This window comes from Chrysemys picta, chromosome 4, assembly GCF_011386835.1.
Source record: "Chrysemys picta bellii isolate R12L10 chromosome 4, ASM1138683v2, whole genome shotgun sequence".
NCBI classification, from domain to species: domain Eukaryota; kingdom Metazoa; phylum Chordata; order Testudines; family Emydidae; genus Chrysemys; species Chrysemys picta.
Genome location: NC_088794.1, coordinates 7,110,591 through 7,130,924, shown reverse-complemented (window position 1 = coordinate 7,130,924; position 20,334 = coordinate 7,110,591). Strand labels below are relative to the sequence as shown.

The following is a 20,334-nucleotide window of genomic DNA, read 5'->3' as shown; positions in this document are numbered from 1 at the left end:
TCCCTATTCAGGACAGGAAAGTTTTGCAAAATCTTGAACATTTTGGCTGGGAAGAAAAACCATTTTCCACTCAGTCCAACTTCTGATAGCACATACCCAGAATGCTTTCTAAGGACTTCTCATTGACAGACATGGCTATTGCATGCACCTGGGGTTTTGCTTTCTTTTTGTGTCTGTTTTTGCTAGCACGAATCAGTGTTTTGTATTGACAGGATTACTACTAAAATATGCATTTTTTTAAAAAAAAGAGGAGAGAGGTCTTTTTTTTTTCCACTGTGAAAATTTTTACTAGGGTTCCATTTCAACCAGGGAAGTCATTAAAGGTTATAATAAAACTCAGTGAAGTGTTCCTGAATCATCTATGAGATACACTGATGAGTGCGTGTGAGGATGGATGGATAGCTAGCTAGATCTGGGTTCTAGAATCTGTCTATCCATCCCTTTACACAACCATCCATCCCTGTACACATCTAATCTATCTATCTTCATCTCTAGATCCTCATTTGCTGATCCAGCTAATGCAGTGGTTCTCAAACTTTTTTACTGGTGACCCCTTTCACATAGCAAACCTCTGAGTGCGACCCCCCTTATAAATTAAAAACAGTTTTTTATATATTCAACACCCTTATAAATGCTGGAGGCAAAGTGGGGTTTGGGGTGGAGGCTTACAACTCGGAACCCCCCATGTAATAACCTCGTGACCCCCTGAGGGGTCCCGACCCCAGTTTGATTACCCCTGAGCTAATGTATCCAATCTGTCTAATACAGATAAATCTGAATGCTAGGATCTATCTATCTATCTATCCCTTTACACACCCACCTATCTACAGATGGAAAGTGATATATAAGAGCTGGGTATTCTTTCTCTCTCGCTCTCTCCCTCCCATATGCACAGGAACGGCTCCAGGGTTTTTGCCGCCCTAAGCAGCAGCGCTCCTCCTCTGAGCATTCGGCAGCGGGGGTCTTTCCGCTCTGCGTCTTTGGGGCACTTCGGCGGTGGGTCCCGGAGCAAGTGAAGGACCCGCCGCCGAATTTCTGCCAAAGACCCGGAGTGGAAGGACCCCCCGCTGCCAAATTTTCACCAAGGACGGCAAAATGCCGCCCCCCCAAATCCTGCTGCCCTAGGTGATCACCTAGGGTTGCCTAGTGGAAGCAGCGGCCCTGCATATGCACACCTCTCTCTCTCTCCCTCTCGAAGCCTTCCCTCACTGTGGTCTCCGAACACCTCATTAGCCCAGTATTTTGATATTTAAACACCCCCTCTCTCCCCGGCACAGGAAACGAGCCCCGGCTGGATTCTCTCTCTCTCTCTCACACAGCAGGGGCTGGGATGGAGGAGGAGAATCCGCAGCAGGAAGGGCCAGCGGGAGCAGAGCTGCGTGAGACATCCCAGAGCTCTGAGCAGGGAGACCCCCCGGGGGAGAGACATGCTCAGCAGGGGCCAGGCTTCTGGAAAGACAAGTCAGGCGAAAAACCCTACACGTGCCCCTCCTGTGGGAAGAGCTTTAGCTGGCGCTCCCACCTGGCCATCCACCAGCGCACCCACACGGACGAGCGCCCTTACCGATGCACCGAGTACAGGAAGAGCTTCGGCCAGAGTCACCGCGCTGATCCAGCCCCAAGGCACCCACACATTCCAGGTGCTATTTGGGATTGAATCGGTAGAGATGGCAATGTCATCTGGGTCCCTCTCTGTGGCCTGGCCTGGTCAGGACATCTTTCAGGATCAGGACGACAAAGGTCCAGGGTACGAGGAGACGGTGGGGGTGGCATCTATCACGGCGAAGCACCTCCTTTGCCTTCTCTTGTCTTGACGTCAGCCAGCGTCATGGTAGGCAGCTCTTCCAAAACTCTTTTCTCCTTAAGGACCCCAGAAGGAGACTGATGGATGGAGCAGCCCATCTTCTCATTGTTTTGCCCACTAATTAGGCCTAATTTCTGAGATACCAATTTGGTCCATTGATTTCCAGTCCCTCATGCCTCTTTCTTACCAGACATGATCATAACACAGTTCTTGAGTTATATCAACAGGCCTTTCTGTGTTTGGACTAACTCAGCCTTTCCATCTCTCTTTTGTACCTTTTCCCCTCCGCATTTGTCGTTATGGGTTACTCTGACCGTTTATAAACTGTCACATGCTTTGTACAGGTGAGCTCACCATTAGGGTACATTTACAGGCCCAGTTATCACCACAGGAATTAAACATTGGACCAACTTACCAAGGACCATGGTGGATTTGCCATCACTAGCAATTTTTAAATTGAGACTGGATGTGTCATTCTAAAAGGTCGGCTCGGGTCCAAACAGGAATTAATTCAGAGACATTCTCTGGCCTCTGTTATGCAGGAGGTCAGACCAGATGATCACAATGGTCCCTTCTGGCCTTGGAATCAATATTAGTATAGGACTAACCTAGGTTGTAACCCAGGTTGTGCCCCAACACTCCTTCCATCCGCACACGCTCCCTCTCACCCAAGTTCAGTGGTGCTTCCAACCCAGGCTGGATGGCCCAGCTGGGGGTATGGCTTGAAGCCCTGGTGAAGCTTTCACTGAGGCTGGTCACCGGCCCACTTTGCAGTGAGGACACAGGCTACACCCACCGAGTGCTGATAGTCCTCCAGTGCCTTCCCACAACTCCCTCGTGTGCGCGGAAGCACAGACAAGTTCTCCCATGATGCACTGGGAAAGAATCCTAGAGTGTCTCAGCTTAGTGCAGCACAAAGCACCATGGGACATGCCCCCCAAAAGTCCGAGTCACACGCATGGAGGAAGGCAGCACCGGAGAGGATGCAGTAACTCGGGCAGGGCTTTGCAGTGTGGAGTGAATCCCTGTGCACCCCAGAGGCGGTCACATCTCAGTGCTGGGCGAGGGGCCTCGGTGTGTACACTGCTTTGTGCTCCATGGAGCTGGAAGGCAGTAGGGAAGGAGCCAGGCTTAGCGTTAGAGCTGAGCTCTCTGGCTGGATTTGCCTTTTGGGGAAGCATCAAGCGGAGGCGCTGAAGACTGAGATGGATGAAATGACACCGCTGATAAAGCAGGAGATCTCCGCCTGGCTGGAAAGAACCAGCTGTCCCCATTCAAACTGGTTTTCCCTGTCACAGAGCCGCAGGATCGGTGCTATGGTCCCTGCTTTAGAACAGCCTCTGGGAGGATCCCTTCAGTGAGCCAGACACCCAGTGGTCTCACTCTTCCTCCAAGCTAAGCCATGTGGCTTCACCGCCTCCTTAGGCTGGTGCTCTGGGCCTTCAGCTCTCCTGCTTCACACCATCAGCTCTGTTCAGTAGGGTGACCAGATGTCCCGCTTTTATAGGGGCAGTCCCGATTTTTGGGTCTTTTTCTTATATAGGCTCCTATTACCCTCCACCCCCGTCCCGATATTTCACACTTGCTGTCTGGGTTTATTAGTCAGCTGGAACATGGCATAGGAAGTTTGTGGTTAGAAGAGAGAAGTGAAAGTTAAAGCATAGGCAATTCTGGGTAGGCAGAGCTCAGCCAAGCTGTATTGACCCCCATTGTTCAAATTCTGTCTGTCCCTGCATCTGATCTCCTTTGTTAGATTCCCAAGATGTGCCCCCGACTTCTTCCCGCAGCCCACACTTAACTTCCACCTCACCCCTCACATCCTCTGTTCTCGAGCTGGGGAGATGCGGCTCAGACCCCTGCTGAGAGGCGGAGAAGTCCGTATCTCTCTGGGTCTTTGGTAGCCAGGTTTCAATGTTCCAGGGATTGGATCTGTCATTGTCTTCTCATGAGCCGCATTCATGTGGAACCTAAGACCCCAGCCAGTGAGGCACCATTCACACCTGGGTCTGAGCCTATCCCAAGAGCAAACAGTCACTTTTCACCCACTAGGTAACACTGCAGAGGATAGGGGAAACTGAGGCACGCATAGGCGTCATAAAATCATTACAAATATTCCCACTTTTCACATACCCCATCGCCAGTGGCAAACCTGGTATCTGAGAGCCCCCTACAGGCCTTGAAGATACGGGAGGTGAAAAATGGCTGGGATTTCATTCAAGTAAAGACCCTGTCCTCTGTTCAGATTAAAGTATGTGGGGTCTGGGAGCCAGGACTCCTGGGTTCTATCCCCACCTCAGGGACAAGAATGGGGTCTACTGGGTTAGAGGAGGGAGAAGGGACTGGGAGTCAGGACTCCTACGTTCTATACCCACCTCTGGGACAAGAATGGGGTCTAGCGAATTAGAGCAGGTGGGGCTGGGAGCCAGGGCTCCTGGGTTCTATCCCCACCTCAGGGACAAGAATGGGGTCTAGTGGGTTAGAGGAGGGAGAAGGGACTGGGAGTCAGGACTCCTAGGTTCTATACTCACCTCTGGGAAGGGACTGGGGTCTAGCGAATTAGAGCAGGTGGGGCTGGGAGCCAGGACTCCTGGGTTCTGTTCCCAGCTCTAGGAGGGGAGTAGGATCTAGTGGGTTAGAGCAGGGGGTGGCTGGGTCTCCTGGCCTAGGGAGCTGGAGTCTATAAAGTTTGAATTCTCTCCACATGCCGACAAGCTGCACTGTGTGTTCACGTCACTGGTGAGGCAAGCTGTCCTGAGGTCATTGCCCCGTGGAAAGCAATTGCTGTCTGTCAAAAGAGCTAAGTATTAATATTTGCCTTTCCCTCTCCCCCCAGGGGGCTGTGACCTGTACCTCAGAGGGGGAAGCCCCTAAGTAAATGTATGCTGTCTGTAACGATGCTCCTGTGTGGGCTGGTGGTGAGGGTTCCACTCAAGCCCTCTGTAGCTAAAAACGTGGGCCCCTGCGGCCTGAGTGTCTTTACAGCAGCAGACTGCTAAAGGAGGAAAGAGACTCATCCGATTGGCCTGGGTTACATATAAACCCATATGTCCTTCCCTGCAGGAATGGGAACAGGCCCGGTAAGAAGAGGGACATAAGACAGATGCTGTTAATGTAATGACTAGTAGAGGAAAGGGCATAAATGCCCCCTAAGCCCCAAAGGAGAGGTGGGGTTCTTTCCTTTGCCATGTCAAAAGCCGCTGGTGTCTGCCCTCAGGCGAGTCTTGGGTCCTAAGACCATCCCAAACCTAGTGGGCGTGCCAGGCACTCCCAAGCAATGGAAGGAGCCATTAAACTTCTTTGTGAAGTGGAGCCAGTGGCAAACAATGGGGACTACCGCCCAAGACTAAGCCGGAGCAATTCTTTTAGAAAGAGACTTCCCAAGCTCGACTGAAAGGTTCCAGTTCATGGAGAATCCACCTGGGGAGTTGTTCTCTTTGATTTAGGTAGTTTTAGGACCCCAGTAGCCATAACACCCCTGTGAGGGTCATTGTACAAAGAGGAAACTGAGGCATGGAGCGTTTAAGTGACTAGCCCAAGGTCAGTTTGTGACAGAGCAATGGCTTGAACACAGGTCCACCACGTCTCCACCTAGCACCCTAATGACTATACCATCCTTCTTCCCCTTTTTTCAGCTAGAATAATACATTCCTCACACACCAGTCTTCCCAGTGACATCAGTGGCACTACTCAGCGGAAAGGTGATGAACTCAGGCCCTGCTATATCTTTTGCGAAGTGCCTGGCTCATTTGAGGGCACTATAAAAAAAAGTAAATTCTGCCCCCCAAAAAACTGTATTAAGGTTCAGAAAATATCCTGCTGGCTGATTGTGCTACATATTTCTCTAGATGCTGGGTCAAAGAGAGAATACCAGCCTGCTACTGCTGCTAGCTAATGAAGTCGCTCCTTTACCTCATGGGGTAGAGCACTGAGCTGTGGATGCAAAGGCCTTGAGTTCAAAAGCTGATGGATGAGCCATGTTAGCAGTTGTTAAAAGGAAAACCACTACTGAGCCACCCTCCCTGCAGCACAGCACCCCCGGGTCAGCACTGACTGAGAAGGGAAGAAAGAGTAATCCCTACTGAGCCTCCCACAGCACAGCATGCCTGAGGGACCAGCACCAGTAGCGTAGCTAGTGGGGTGCAGGGGAAGCAGCCGCTTCCCCTCATCACATTTTTCAAAAGTGGCGCCTGAGCAGGGCCGGCCATGACTAAAAGGGTCCCGCAGCTGTCCACCCCTCCCCTAGCTCACTTCCCCCTCCTCCCATCCCCTGAATGCTCCGCCCCCCTGCTCCTCCCCCTCCCCTGCTTCCCGCGAATCAGATATTCGCAGGAAGTCTGAAAACAAGCAGGGGCAGGCCAGCAGAAGCAGGTAAGCTGGGGCGGCGGGTGTGGGGGACGGACACGAGGAGGTGGGGCGGCGCGGCCCAGTCCGGCCCTGGCTGAGCGGCTCCCTCCGGCTCCGGCCCCGTCCGGCTCCAGCTGCTCTGGCTCGGCTCGGGCCCCAGGGCACAGGCCAGCGGCCCCAGCGGCTCCGGCCCGGCTTGGGCCCTGGGGTGCCGGTCCCAGCCCCGGCAGCTCCGGCCCGGCTTGGCTCGGGCCCCGGGGCGCCGGCCCCAGCGGCTCCAGCCGAGTGTGCTGGCCCGGTCCCGGCGGCTCCAGCCCAGCTCGGCGCTGGCCCCGGACCCAGTGGCTCTGGCCGAGTGCGCCGGCCTGCTCCCAGCCCTGGCTGAGCAGCACCGGCTGAGCAACCCCGGCCCTGGCGGCTTCGGCCCCAGTGGCTCCGGCCGGCTTGGTCCTGGCCCTGGCCGAGTGGCACCGGCCAAGCACCCCCGGCCTCAGTGGCTCCAGCCCGGCTCGGGCCCCTGGGCGGCGGCCCCAGTTCCCGGAACGCGGCCGGAGCTGTGCGGCTGTCCCTCCACCTCTGCCATGAGGCGCCCTCCGGCCTCCCCAAAGGCTGTGCCTGCAGCTCCGCCGTGGGGAGCCGCTAGCCCCAGCTAGCCCTCACCGGCAGCCCGACCCCTCCCCCCGACCAAGCCCCTCCGAGGGGGGGGGGGGCGCAGCATGGCAGCAGCTTGGCTGGAGGAGCCAAGGGGCGGGGAGGCGCAGCGCAGCTGGAGGAGCCAAGGGGCGGGGGCGCGGAGCGGCCGGAGGAGGAGCCAAGGGGGGGCGTGGCCAGAGGAGGAGCCAAGGGGGGGGCACCTTTTTTAGGTTTGCTCCCCCTGCACTTAGGACCTGGCTACGCCACTGACCAGCACTGACTGTGTAGGAGAGCATCTCCTACTGAGCCCTCCCCACAGCACCCCCTAGTGAGCATTAGGTTGAACTCCCCGTACTTCTGCTAGGATCCAAATGTTCCTCAGGGTCACTTATCCAAGTCTTGCAGCCATTTAGCTTATGAGACAGACCCACCGTCCTAGGTGCTGTAAGAGGAGAGCACCACAGCTGGGGCTTTCACCGGAGCCCAACCAAATCTCCGACACACCATTGAACCTGCCGCTGAAAAGATCAAGGAAAAACACCCACACAGCTGATGGACGAGTTCTCTGTATGAAAAACAGGCAATTGTTTTATTGACCAAAAATACAGAATGCAATATCCTGGCCAGCTGGTATGACTCTGAAAAAGCTTCAGGTTTCCTTGGCCATCGAGAGCTAGGAGTAATTAGTGTTAGCCATCTCTTTCACTGGGTCCCGTCAGCTGCGAAGGCTTCAGCGTAGAACTTGATGTTATCGTAGGTCAATCTCGGATCGTGTGGTTTGGTTTGGATGAACGCTGGAGGCATGTAGGTAAGTATAGCAGTCAATAGGTTTTCGGTATAGGGTGGTGTTTATGTGACCATTGCTTATTAGCACTGTAATATCCAGGAAGTGGATCTCTTGTGTGGACTGGTCCAGGCTGAGGTTGATGGTGGGATGGAAATTGTTGAAATCATGGTGGAATTCCTCAAGGGCTTCTTTTCTATGGGTCCAGATGATGAATATGTTATCAGTGTAGCGCAAGTAGAGTAGGGGCGTTAGGGGACGAGAGCTGAGGAAGCGTTGTTCTAAGTCAGCCATAAAAATGATGGCATGCTGTGGGGTCATGTGGGTACCCATAGCAGTGTCGCTGACTTGAAGGTATACATTGTCCCCAAATGTGAAATAGTTGTGGTTGAGGACAAAGTCACAAAGTTCAGCCACCAGGTTTGCCGTGACATTATCGGGGATACTGTTCCTGACGGCTTGTAGTCCATCTTTCTGTGGAATGTTGGTGTAGAGGGCTTCTACATCCACGGTGGCCAGGATGGTGTTTTCTGGAAGATCACCAGGAAGTCCATTGGTGATCTTCCATTGGCCAAACCGGACAGTCTCTACGCAAAAGAATAAATGGACACAAATCAGACGTCAAGAATTATAACATTCAAAAACCAGTCGGAAAACACTTCAACCTCCCTGGACACTCAATTACAGACCTAAAAGTTGCAATTATTCAACAAAAAACCAACTTCAAAAACAGACTCCAATGAGAAACTGCAGAACTGGAATTAATTTGCAAACTGGACACCATTAAATTAGGCTTGAATAAAGACTGGGAGTGGATGGGTCATTACACAAACTAAAAACTATTTCCCCATGCTAATTTTCCCCCTACTGTTACTTACACCTTCTCGTCAACTGTTTGAAACGGGCCATCCTGATTATCACTACCAACGTTTTTTATTCCTGCTGATAATAGGCCACCTTAATCGATTAGTCTCATTAGAGTTGGTATGGCAACCCCAATTTTTTAATGTTCTCTGTATATATATATATATATCTATATATCTTCCTACTGTATTTTCCACTGCATGCCTCTGATGAAGTGGGCTGTAGCCCATGAAAGCTTATGCTCAAATAAATTTGTTAGTCTCTAAGGTGCCACAAGGACTCCTGTTCTTTTTGAACAATGAGGGTTCACTACAGCTTGGCTGGGCTCTGGCTATCCAGAATGGCCTATGCTTCGACCTTCATTTCTCTGTGCTAACCAAGGACTTCCTAGGCTGTACCTCGGCTGACTAGTAAACCCAACACTGACAAGGCTGGCTGAGTGTCACTGCAGGTGCTGGGGTGGGGTGCATTGCTCCCTAATACTGTACAAGTCTCCCGCAGGGGTCCGTCTCAGTGGGACTGACTGAATGGAGCTCGTGGTGCTGAACGACCAGAGGTCCAGTCTACAGAAGCACGTGGTGGCTTACCCTGGGGAAAGAGGGAGACCTCTAGGGGGTCTGGCTCACTGAATGGGTCCTCCCAGAGACTGTTCCAAAGTGGGGGCCATAGCACCGATCCTGTGGATCCGTGATGGGGTGTCATTTTTTTAAAGCATGAAAAAGACTTCTGAGTAAAAATTCTGTTGAAAAATCAATGGGATTCTAAATCACTCCAGTATTTTCAAAAACACCCATCCATCTCCATACACATCCCTCCCTTTATCCTCCTACACCACTATCTATCCACCTATCTATCCCCATACACACCCCTCTCTCTGTCTAGCTGTGTTGGGGTGACACATTCATTTGGGTGTTTATATAGACATATACACAATCTATTACATGCACAACTATTATTATAAGATAAAATGTAAGTTGTTATTACTGTTATTATGAGACACTCCCAGAAAATCGATTTTCATCTCAGTGACCCCAGGTAAATCCGCAGTGACCCCGCTGAGGCCAATGGCGTCAGGGCCGGATTCTGATTTCAGTTGTAAAGAGAAACGCAATGTAACTGGAGCCAGCTCCAACTCAGTTCCAGTCGGTGTGTGGACAGTAGTGTAACCATGCTGGGTAGCCCGGCAGCCCCGGGAGCTGGAGCACAAGCTAACGGGGTTAGTAGGAACCATTCGGCCGTCTACACAGCAGAGGCCAGAGTTAACCCAGCTGTGGCCCGACAACAAGAGTGAGCCTACAATGAGTGAGCTGAATAAGCAGCATTAAAACAACCGCCACCCCCCGGCTGTGGAAGGCTGCGCTGGGTGGCAGCAGCTCCCCTGACATCAGCAGCTGGAGGGCCAATGTGCTGAGTGTGGGCGGGGGGCCTGTGTCTGGCCCCGGGGCTGACCTGAGTCAAGGGTTACCGTATTTCAAGTTTTCAAAAATGGGAACTGAGGGAGGAAGGTGGAGTGGGGTACAATTGGGGATACTGGAGGGGGCACCTACGGTGGGGGTACTCACTGGAGGGTGGGGGATGTCGCTCCCTGTCATGGGGGCAGGACGGCTGGCGCAAGTCCAGAATGCAGCAACAGCCACCAGTTAGCAACTCCCTGCGGGACCCCCTTCCCCGGGGCTGGGAGCCGGGAGCTGGGGCCTGGGTGGGCAGGATCGGGCAGCTGTGGTTGCACCAATCAGCTGCAGATGCAGCGGTGGGACCAATCAGGAAGCTGAACAATTGGGACTCTTGCTGAGCTCCAGCATCTGCTCTGCAAAACACCTGGACATTTCCTGTTATCTGAAAAATCTGCCCGGACGGAGGAAGGAGGCTCATAGGCAACGTGCAGGAAAACCCGGACGTCTGGTCACCCTACCTGAGTCTCCAGCCCTGGACGAGACTGGCCTGTGTTCCCTGGGCATGGGGGCGGCTACACCTGCTGGGAGACAACAGGGAGCTCACTCAGAAAGGGACCGGAGCAGCCTCTGCCCCTGCTGGGATCCCGCCTGACACTCTCCACATTGCCCAGCTATCTGTTGGATTCCCACCCCACCTCCAGCCTGCACTCCCCATGCCACCTCCCTCCCCCTCTGCCCGGATCCCTCCCCCATCCTGGCCTGCCCTCCCCACACCTCCCGCCTCCCCCACTGCCGGGATCCCTCCCTTCCCCAGGAGAAACCCCTCAGTCTTTGGCCAATTCCCCATAGCACAATCTCAGCTTTCTACGGCAGCAGGGAGCTCGTGGACAGCCAGCCCATCGGTGCAGTTAACCCAGTTCCATAAATTACATAATGCACTGGGGTGGACGGGGGACTTGAACATCACCCAAACCCATGTTACTGTCCTATCCCACACACAGCTGGACAAATGTCCACCCACCTGTGACTCTGGTCCGGGTGCTGCTGGTCGGTGCTGGCGTCTGCTGGGCGCCACCTGTAGTTGCAGGAGAGAAGGAGGAGAGAGGTTCAGCTCTCAGGGGCTCACCCCGAGCTAGCCGCTCCCCCACAGGGACGGGGATTTAGGAGCCAGCAGAAGAAGGTTTGGGGTGACCCATAACTGAGTTGGGGAATGTTCCAATGAGGAATCAATGGCGGGGAAGAGGAACAGAAAAAACTCCCCCATAGAAAGGAGAATGTTTGGTTCACTGTTGGACTGATGAAGTAAGATCTTGGATCCAGGACTCCTCCCACTGGGTGTGAGACAACTCCACATCCATCTATTTATCCCCCATCCCCATTCCTCCTTCTCTCCCTTTCCAACACCCCTACCTTTTCCTATCTGTAGATGAATAGATCTTTCCCTCTGTGTCTCTCATCCCCTCACCCCCCAACAACAACTTGATGTCTCTCTGATGGGTGTCTCTCCCATACACAATTCCCCAGCGTGGAGCCGTGATCCCCACTGGGAAAGGAGAAGGAAGAGATGGGGGTTGGGCTGGTACAAGCGAACCATCAACTACTGGCCCGGCCCTGTCTGGATGGAGTTGCCTCAGTGATACAGTGGAAGACCCTAAGTTCCTTTGTGGACCTAGAACAGGAAGTTAGGTGTCTAAACCAAGGGTGAAAGTAACTTAAAAGTCTTACTGGTAAGGGGGCCTGGCTCTGGGCCCCTGGAAGGGGTGGGGTCTCGGGCAGAAGGGGCGGGACTGGGGGCTCAGCCTCCCCCAGCCAACCCTTCAGCACTGCCCGGCCTGTGCTCCCTGGGGCTCTGGCAGGGATTTAAAGGACCCAGGGCTTCAGCGGCTGCTGTTGTAGCCGGGGCGGCAGGTTTGTAGACATTTTGGTGGTGCCCAGAATCCGCCCCCAAACTACCCCCCCGGACCTGCCTAAGGCTCTGGAAGGGAGTTTGGGTGGGGGGAGGAGTTCTGGGGTGCAGGCCCTGGGCTGGGGCAGGGGATTGGGGTGCAGGCTTTGGGAGGGAGTTGGGGGGGAGGGGTGTGTGGGAAAGAGGTGGGGGTGCAGGCTCTTGGAGGTGGTGGGAGGGTGCGGCACTTAGCTGGGACGCCGAGGCAGGGCGGGCCAGGGGGCCTCTGGGGGCCTCCCGTGTGCTGCTACCCCCAGGCACTGACCCTGCAGTGTCTTATTGGCCGCAGGGGTGTTTGGGGCGGGACACAGACCCACCCCGCCCAGGGGCCTCAGGGAGGGGCCAGCAGTCACGTGGAGCGAGCAGGCAGGAAGTCACTCAGCTCCGCTGCGCTGCTGGTGGTGGGTGGAGGCCCTGGGCTGCTTTAAATGGCCCAGGGAATGGGTCGGGGGGGAGCACCTGGGGGCAGAAGGTGGGGCAAAGGGAGAGATCTGGCCTCAAATATTCCTGGTGCCGGGCACCACGGGCCCATAGTACTTGCCACCCATGGTGGGAGAGGCGGTGGTGGCCAAGAGCCCTAGGCCCTTTTAAATTCCCAGGCCCTGTGGTAACTTTCCTGTTTGCCCGCCCACGCCCCCCCCCTCCTTAGGGTCGGCCCTGCCAGTAGGGTCCTTAAAGCGCTGCCGAGGCAGTGCTTTAATATTGCTGCCCCCTTTGCCTCCTCCCTCGGCGGCCTTGGGATTTAATGTCCGCTGTGTATGGGCCTATACTGGTGGGCACTTTTTACCGGTACACCGTACCGGCCCAGTTTCACCTCTGGTCTAAACCCCTTTGGATCCCGGCTACCCAGTGGCAGTCTTGCCTGAGAAGGGACTGCACAATTCTGCCCTTGGGGGATGTGCAAAGGAAACCAGGGGCATTGCTGATTTTCTGCTTGGCAGGCTGACAAGCAGTCAGTTCCTGTACATGGAGACCCATCAAGACAAGATCCCCCTTAGGGAGGGGGCAATCTCCCTTTGAGAGCCCCTCACTTACCCTTCCCTGCGGCCTCTGACAGCTTGCGTGCCAGGTTCTTCTTGTCCATGGCGTCCAGCACCTTCCCGGCCACTTCCACCGCGTAATCGTCATCGTAGTAGCTGACCAGCAGGTGAGTGATTTCTACAGCTTCTGCTTTTTCCAGCTGACTCCATTTTATGTGGTTATAACCTTCCTTGGGCTTGAAATTGTTCAGCTTGTCTTTAAACATCTTCAAGTCCGATTCGCCCAGCTCACTAATGGTGTCGATCAGATGGTCTCTCGGCGTCTTTTCCAGGCTGGCTCTTTGCCCCGAGGCTACGGGCAGAGAGCAAAGTGTCCCGAGAAGGAAGTGAAACAAACTTTTGCCACCTTCACCCTTCATCCAGCTGAAGTCCTGCCCTCTTCCCTTCTGCGACACTGGGCTGGGCTCACTTGGAAGATTAACAGTTTTGATCTGTCTCCCGATTTTTGTGGCCCCTTAGTGGAGTCAGGCGTTTTGCCGCTATGGGGGTGTAATGGTCCCTCGCTCTCCAGCTCGGAGGGAGCCCACTCACCTCATTACAGGGACTGGTTAGTCTGCTGTGGCTGTCCTGCTGGCTGAAGCTCCCTTCTTCCCTGGAGGACTGCTGCTGGCTAGAGCTCCCTTCCTGGTCTGCTGCTGCTGAGTGTGGGGGGCCATTGCCGGCCTGCCCCCCCTCTGCCTCTGGAGGGAGAAACAAGGACCCCACCACCTATAGGTCCCTCCTGCCTGGCTGGCTGACTGCTGCGTTGGAGTCACTGCTGCTGTCGAGGAGGAGGAAGAGGAGGATTCCTGCTGAAGGACATTGTGGAGGGGGTTTGTTCACAAACTGACTGACTTTGAACATCTCTGCTCCTGGAGTGGTGGTAACTTCTATTGCTCTTCTGGGGAGCAAGGGGGAGAAGTGTGGAGCCTTCCCCCTCTCCCATCTGCTCACCACCACCACCACCGCCACCGCCACCGCCCCCTCCACCATCCCAATTACCAACTGGACATGCTCTTTGCCCCTCGACATGGCTGTCTGTTTCCCCGCTTTCACCACCTGGGACTGTTTGCAGCAGTGAGCAGCAAGGACTGAGCAACACAGGTGCATGTGGGCACATGTGCCTCCCCACCTTGGACTTACCCTCCCACCCCCAGCTGCGTTTGACTGGTGGGGCCCTCTCTCTCCTGTGACTCCCAGCCTACCTGCCTTAGTTTGCCCCTCCCCCCTGCAGCCTGCCCCGCCCACCTCTTGCTGTCCCTTTGTTCCCACCCACCCCCCAAATTTTCACTTTGACCCTCTGGGAGTTTTCCTTTCTGTTAATTTGCCTGCCCCGCCCCAGCCCTTTGGTATTTGCTACCTGCCCCGTCCCAAATGTTGGTGTTTTGGTTTGGTTTCCCACCCCGCCCTTACACTTGCAGCTGCCTCCTGTGATTTGCCTGCCCCCCCTTTCCCCTACCTTCCCTTGCCCACCCAGCTCAGCCCCTCTTACCTGTGCGCCTGTTGCACCCCCCAAGCGCTTGTACCCACTTTCAGTTGTCCCCTCCACTGTTCACAGCCCTCCTGATGATATTGTAGTTCCTACCCTTCTCAGTGCAGCTGGAGGAGCCAGTATCCCTACCCCATAACTGTGCCTCCCATTTCGCCCCTGCATCCCCCACCGCTGGCACCCTCCTTCCCTGCCTGCAGCCTAGTGGGGAGGCATGCTTAGCCCCGTTCCCTCTTCCCCATCCCCCCGCCCCTCCCACTGGACCCTCCTCCCCTGCGTGTGGCTTAGTGGGGAGGAGTGGCTGCCTCTCACCCCACCCCCATATCAATGCCTTCTCCTGCCCCTTGCTAACATGGAGGAGGACCCTGCCCCTGCTGACCCCATGGTCCCCCTGTTGCCATCACCCTGCCCGTCCCTGCGGCTGACCTCTCGACTGTCACTGGTCCAGATCCGCCGCTGCCATGTCCTCACCTTCCACCAGCAATAAGGGCCAGGGGAACAAGAAGGGCAAAGGCCCGCCCAGAAAGCAAAACCTCCTGCCGATGGGGCCGAGACAGTCAAGACCTCTCAGAGCTGCTGGTCTTCTACCAGGACCTCCTCCAGACCTGGAAGCTCTTTTGTGGCCACCAAGGGGGAGGGCCTCCTTGCAGAGCCCCTGCCACACAACCCTAATCTACGCATGCAGGTGGTGGAGTCTCCCTCGGTGTACCGGAGGTTGGTCCTGGCAGAAACCACCAGGGTCGGAGACCTCCTGGACTACGACAGGGAGGACTGGGTGGATACCCGGGCGCTTGGGCGCCGCATGGGGCTCTCCACCCTTCCGACCCCCCTGCGTGTACTCCAGGAGGTGGGGGCTGTCTTGTCACCCCTGTCATAAACATGCAGCTAAGGGTAGCATAAAATCCCTCCTTTACCTGTAAGGGGTTAAGAAGCTCAGATAACTTGGTTGGCACCTGATCAAAAGGACCAATAAGACAAGATACTTTTCAAATCTGGGTTTGGGGGTAGGGGTGTTTTGTTTCCTGCTCTTTTTGTTGTTTCCTCTCAGGACAAAGAGGGAGACCAAGCAGGTAATCCAGCTCCTACTGAAATGATTCATCTAACATTACAGAAATTGTAAGTAAAGGCAAGGAAATGTGTTAGATTATCTTTTGTTTTAGCTTGTGGATTTTCCCTATGCTAAGAAGGAGGTTTATTCCTTTTTTTGTAACTTTGAAGTTCAGCCTAGAGGGGAATACTCTGTGTTTTAAATATGTTTATTACCCTGTGAAATTACCTTCCATCCTGATTTTACAGATGTGCTTCCTTTACTTTTTTCTTTATAATAAAATTCTTCTTTTTAAGAACCTGATTGGTTTTTAGTTTCCTAAAAACCAAAGGGTCTGGTCTGTGCTCACTTTGTTAACCTATTGGTTGGTATATTATTCTCAAGTCTTCCCAGGTAAGGGGGTGAAGGGGCTTGGAGGGACATTTTGGGGAAATAGGAACTCCAAGTGGTCCTTTTCCTGAATCTTTTTCTAAATCATTTCGTGGTGGCAGTAATACCGTCCAAGGACAAGGAAAGGATTTGTGCCTTGGGGAAGATTTTAACCTAATCTGGTAGAAATAAGCTTAGGGGGTCTTTCATGCGGGTCCCCACATCTGTAGCCCAGAGTTCAGAGTAGGGAGAGAATCCTGACAGCCCCCTTCTCTGGTCTTCCTGCGGTAGCACCGTCTCGCCGGGCCCCCTTGGCCACCCCTGACCCTGGGCCCTTTGGACCATTTTAGAGGGCCCCTGTTCCGCGAGCCCCCCCAGCACCTGCCCTTTCACAATCCTAGCCAGCTGCATAGCCTGCAGCCGGTTCGCTTCGGGACCATGCCCATGGACCAACTGTACATGCTTGTGCTCCACACACTGCATTTCCTCACCCTCATGTCCTGCCCCGACACCAAATGGCGGGACTACCTTCCACCTGTAAAGGGTGAGGAGCCATGGTGGGCCAGTCTCTATTCTATCTTGGTGCCACGGCCCACCAGGGACATCGATTGGCGGCTCCTTCACGGAGCTGTGAGCATGGATATGTACCTGGCGTGGTTCACCCCCATTCCCGAGGCTTGCCCTTTCTGCGGTGTAAGGGAGAACCTGGCACATCCTACTACGAGAGCACCATGTTGCAGCCCCTATTCCGGCTCCTACAGAACCTCTTGTTGAAGTTCTGGATCCACTTTTCCCCCTCATCTGTTCATTTTCATACACCCAATCTGTGGCCCCATGAAGTCGCGAGACCTCCTAATCAACCTCCTCCTGGCCAAGGTTACCATCTCTAACACCAGGAGGAGGATGCTGGATGCTGCCTCTGCGGCTTTGGGGCCTATTTCTAGTCCTCCCTGGTCTCATTCCTCCAGGCAGAGTTCCACTGGGCAACGTCCGCTGGCTCCCTAGATCCCTCTGAAGAGCAGCGGGCAGAGTCTGGGATCCTCTGCTTGGTGTCCCCATCCGGAGCCCTTGTTTTGAACCTGTGACCATCACTCCGATCCCTGTTTTTCATTAGTTGGCCCATACTGGTGGTCAATTTTTACCGATACACCGTACCAGCCCAATTTCACCTCTGGTCTAAACCCCTTTGGGTCCCTGATACCCAGTGGCAGTCTTGCCTGAGAAGGGGCTACACAGTTCTACCCTTGGGGGACTGTGCAAAGGAAACCAGGGGCATTGCTGATTTGCTGCTTGGCAGGCTGACAAGCAGTCAGTTCCTGTACATGGAGACCCATCAAGACAAGATCCCCCTTAGGGAGGGGGCAATCTCCCTTTGAGAGCCCCTCACTTACCCTTCCCTGCAGCCTCTGACAGCTTGTGTGCCAGGTTCTTCTTGTCCATGTCCTCCAGCACCTTCCCGGCCACTTCCACTGTGTAATTCTTCTCGTAGTAGCTGACATGCAGGCAAGTGATTGCTACAGCGTCTGCTTTTTCCAGATGGCTCCATTTTATGTGGTTATAACCTTCCTTGGGCTTGAAATTGTTCAGCTTGTCTTTAAACATCTTCAAGTCCGATTCGCCCAGTTCACTAATGGTGTCGATCAGACGGGCTCTCGGAGTCTTTTCCAGGCTGGCGTTTTGCCCTGAGCCTATGAGCAGGGAGCAAAGTGTCCTGAGAAGGAAGTGAAACAAACTTTTGCCACGTTCACCCTTCATCCAGCTGAGTCCCGCCCTCTTCCCTTCTGCAACACTGGGCTGTGCTCACTTGGAAGATTAAGTTTTGATCTGTCTCCTGATTTTTGTGGCCCTTTTGTGGAGTCAGGGGTTTTGCCACTCTGGGGGTGTAATGGTCCCTCGCTCTCCCATTCAGAGGGAGGCCACTCGGGCTTGTCTTGTCTGGCCAGGACTAGAGTCCGCAGGACAGCTAAGAGCCCGCAATAGGGCTGAGCGATCAATAGTACTGGCAGGCTTTAGCCTGGTTTTGGATGCTTCAAGCTGTCAGCCCTTAAACCAGGCCTGCACAACATGCGGCCCGCGTGGGGTCACTGTGCCGCCCGCGGGGTGTGAGTAGGCAAGCGGCGGGTGAGGGAGGGAGGCTGAGGAGGCGAGCGGGCAGGCAGTGGTTGGGGGGTGAGTAGGCGTGCTGGGGGGCTGAGGAGGCAAGCGGGCAGTGGCAGGGGGGCAGGTGAGCCGGCGGGGGGTAGGAGGCTGAGGAGGTGAGCGGGCGGGCAGTGGCGGGGGGCTGAGGATGTGAGCTGGGGGGTGGGGGCTGAGGAGGCGAGTGGCGAGTTGGTGGCTGACCTGTTCTACTGATCTAGTCTGGCTCCCATCCCCTCTCCAAGGGTTGCAGCTGTCTGGAGGTGCTGCCTTCCACGCCTTCCTCATTCACACCTCATTCATTCAACAGGGCAATTGATTACAAAGTGGGGGGAAGATCTTATTCTACTTCTAGCAAAAAGACATTTTTCTTTTACCTTAATTATACTACCTTAGGAGCCCGCTATAACATATTAGCGAGGTTCAATACTGCTGTTTCAGCACGGCGGCACTGGGGAAGGAGGGTTTTTCCCCACGGGACAGGCGGCGCTGGGGGGGGGGTTGTTTTGGGGGGGCTGGGCGGCACTGGGGGGGGTGTTTCTGTGGGGTGGGCGGCGCTGGGGGGAGGGGTTCGGCAGTCCTGGAGCGGGGTTCAGCCCTCAGCTGTTTACTTTGGAGTAATATGGCCCTCGCCGCTTTACGAGTTGTGCAGGCCTGCCTTAAACAGAATCCATCTGGGCTGACTGAGGTCTGGGCGGAGCGGAGACAACCAGCAAGCAATCAGTCTCTAGGGGAGACGGGCCTGGGCTTGAGGAGGCTCAGGCAGCCAGCATGCAAAACTGTCTCAGGGCTGGCTTCAGCCAGCAAACAAACAGTCTTCCAGTGCTGGCTTGGGCAGCCAGAAAACCAACTGTCTATGGGGGAGATGGTAAGGGAGGCTCCTTCTTCAGGGCTAGAGCTTCCCTGCACAATGTAGGGAGTCAGCCACCCTGGGGTGGGGTGGCAGGGGGACGCAGGGCCACTCTATTTCACTGCATCCCAGCCCAGGGCCCTGGCAGGGACAGGATTCGCTGCCCCTGCGTCGGCGGGGATCCAGCCGCAACTTGCCGACTGAGCCGCGCCTGGCTCTGCAGCCAGCTGCTCCGGGGCCACTTCCTGCCTCCCTGGGGTTTGTACCGGTAGCCTCCAGGCCTTTTCTGGCTCCTTAGGGTCCAGGGCGGCAGGCACTCCAGGCCAGTCCTCGTCAGTGTCTAGGGATCGGGAACTGCCAGACGTGGGTTCCCCTCTGGGATGCTGCAGAACAGGCAGAACGTCTTTCCTCTCCTTAGGATCTGCCCCAACTGTGCTGCAGTGCCTACCTTTTATACTCCCGGCCACGCCCCGGTACTTCCGGTGAGGGGGGCGGGGTGACCTAGGCTCTGCCCTCCAAAGGGAGTGTAATGGTCCCTCGCTTTCCCACACAGAGGGAGCCCCCTTGCCACACTACAGGGACTGGTCAGTCTGCTCTGGCTACCCTGCTAGCTGGAGCTTTCCCTCCCTGGGTTGCTGCTACCCTGCCCCCCCCCCTTGCACCGGCAAAAAGGGCCAGGGTAATAAGAAGGGCAAAACCCGGAAAGCAAAACTTCCTGAGGGTGGGGCTGCCCTCCTTGCCGCGGCCCCGACACCTGCCACAGCCCGTCCTTCCCCTGCCATTCCTTCCACCAGCTCTGGGGGTGTTCCCTCTCAGGCTCCCAGAGCCTACGCCCAGGTGGCCACCACCCCTCCAGGTGCCACCGTGCCATCTGCCCCAACCACCGCCTCTGCTACCATCCCTGGCGGCCGGGGCACCTTCCCCTCGCTGATCAAGAGGCAAGGCGTCTGCTGCCTCCTGGTGCCCACCTCATCCCACGTCGAAACATACGTGCGGGCGTCGGCCTGGGTGGTGGGTCCCACAGCCGTCGTGGCAACCTTCAAAATGTATGGAAAAGTCGTGTTCTTCCTGGTGTCGGAGGCCGCCACTCAGGAGGCGGTGGAAAAGGGCCTGGCGGTGGGGGATTTGTCCCCCTAGAAGCCCTGGAGAACCTGGGCGTACAGGTGATGTTGACTTCCGTCCCACCCTTCCTCCCCAACACTGCCGTTACCTGCCCTTTCCACCCTGGGGAAGCCCATTTCGGTCATCAGCCCTCTCCCGCTGGGCTGTAAGGACCCCACCTTCCGTCACGTTTTTCCTTCCACCAGCAGGTCCAAATCCAACTGCCACCGGCGGCACCTGACGGGGCAGCGCTTGAGGGGTTCTTCCTGGTGCCTTACCAGGGGGCCCACTACCGGGTCCACCATACAACAGGGGAGGCCAGGTGCTTCCTCTGCCAGGTGACAGAACATGTCCAGAGGGACTGCCCCCTGGCCCAGCATGTAGGGGCATCCGTGACCCCTGAGGTGCAGGAGGGCACCGGCCCTGTCATCGCCGGTGACCCTGGTGGCCCGGCTTCTGCTGCCACTGCCTCTCCTCCTACTGTTGTAGCCCCCCCTCAGCCCACAGGGACAGCCCCCCCGTTGTGCCCAGACAAGCTGGCAGCCTCGCCTCCA

The 20,334-nt window shown here is 55.4% G+C and overlaps 1 protein-coding gene across 13 annotated transcripts in view; it reads right to left on the bottom strand.

Moving 5' to 3' along the window:
* Positions 1-7,336: 7,336 nt before the first annotated feature.
* LOC103307061 (uncharacterized) overlaps positions 7,337-20,334 on the bottom strand; it is a 28,511-nt gene continuing 15,513 nt past the window's right edge. For 2 of the 13 annotated variants that reach the window (XM_065594401.1, XM_065594402.1), the window contains exon 4: positions 7,337-8,152. In XM_065594401.1, coding sequence (XP_065450473.1) covers positions 7,530-8,152 — 623 coding nt within the window. In that variant the 3' untranslated portion in view covers positions 7,337-7,529. Of the gene's footprint in view, positions 8,153-9,413; positions 9,513-9,991; positions 10,405-10,844; positions 10,899-12,803; positions 13,761-17,084; positions 17,405-18,945; positions 19,121-20,334 lie in introns of those variants that run through there. The other 11 variants (XM_065594395.1, XM_065594397.1, XM_065594396.1 and 8 more) reach the window with 11 other exon arrangements.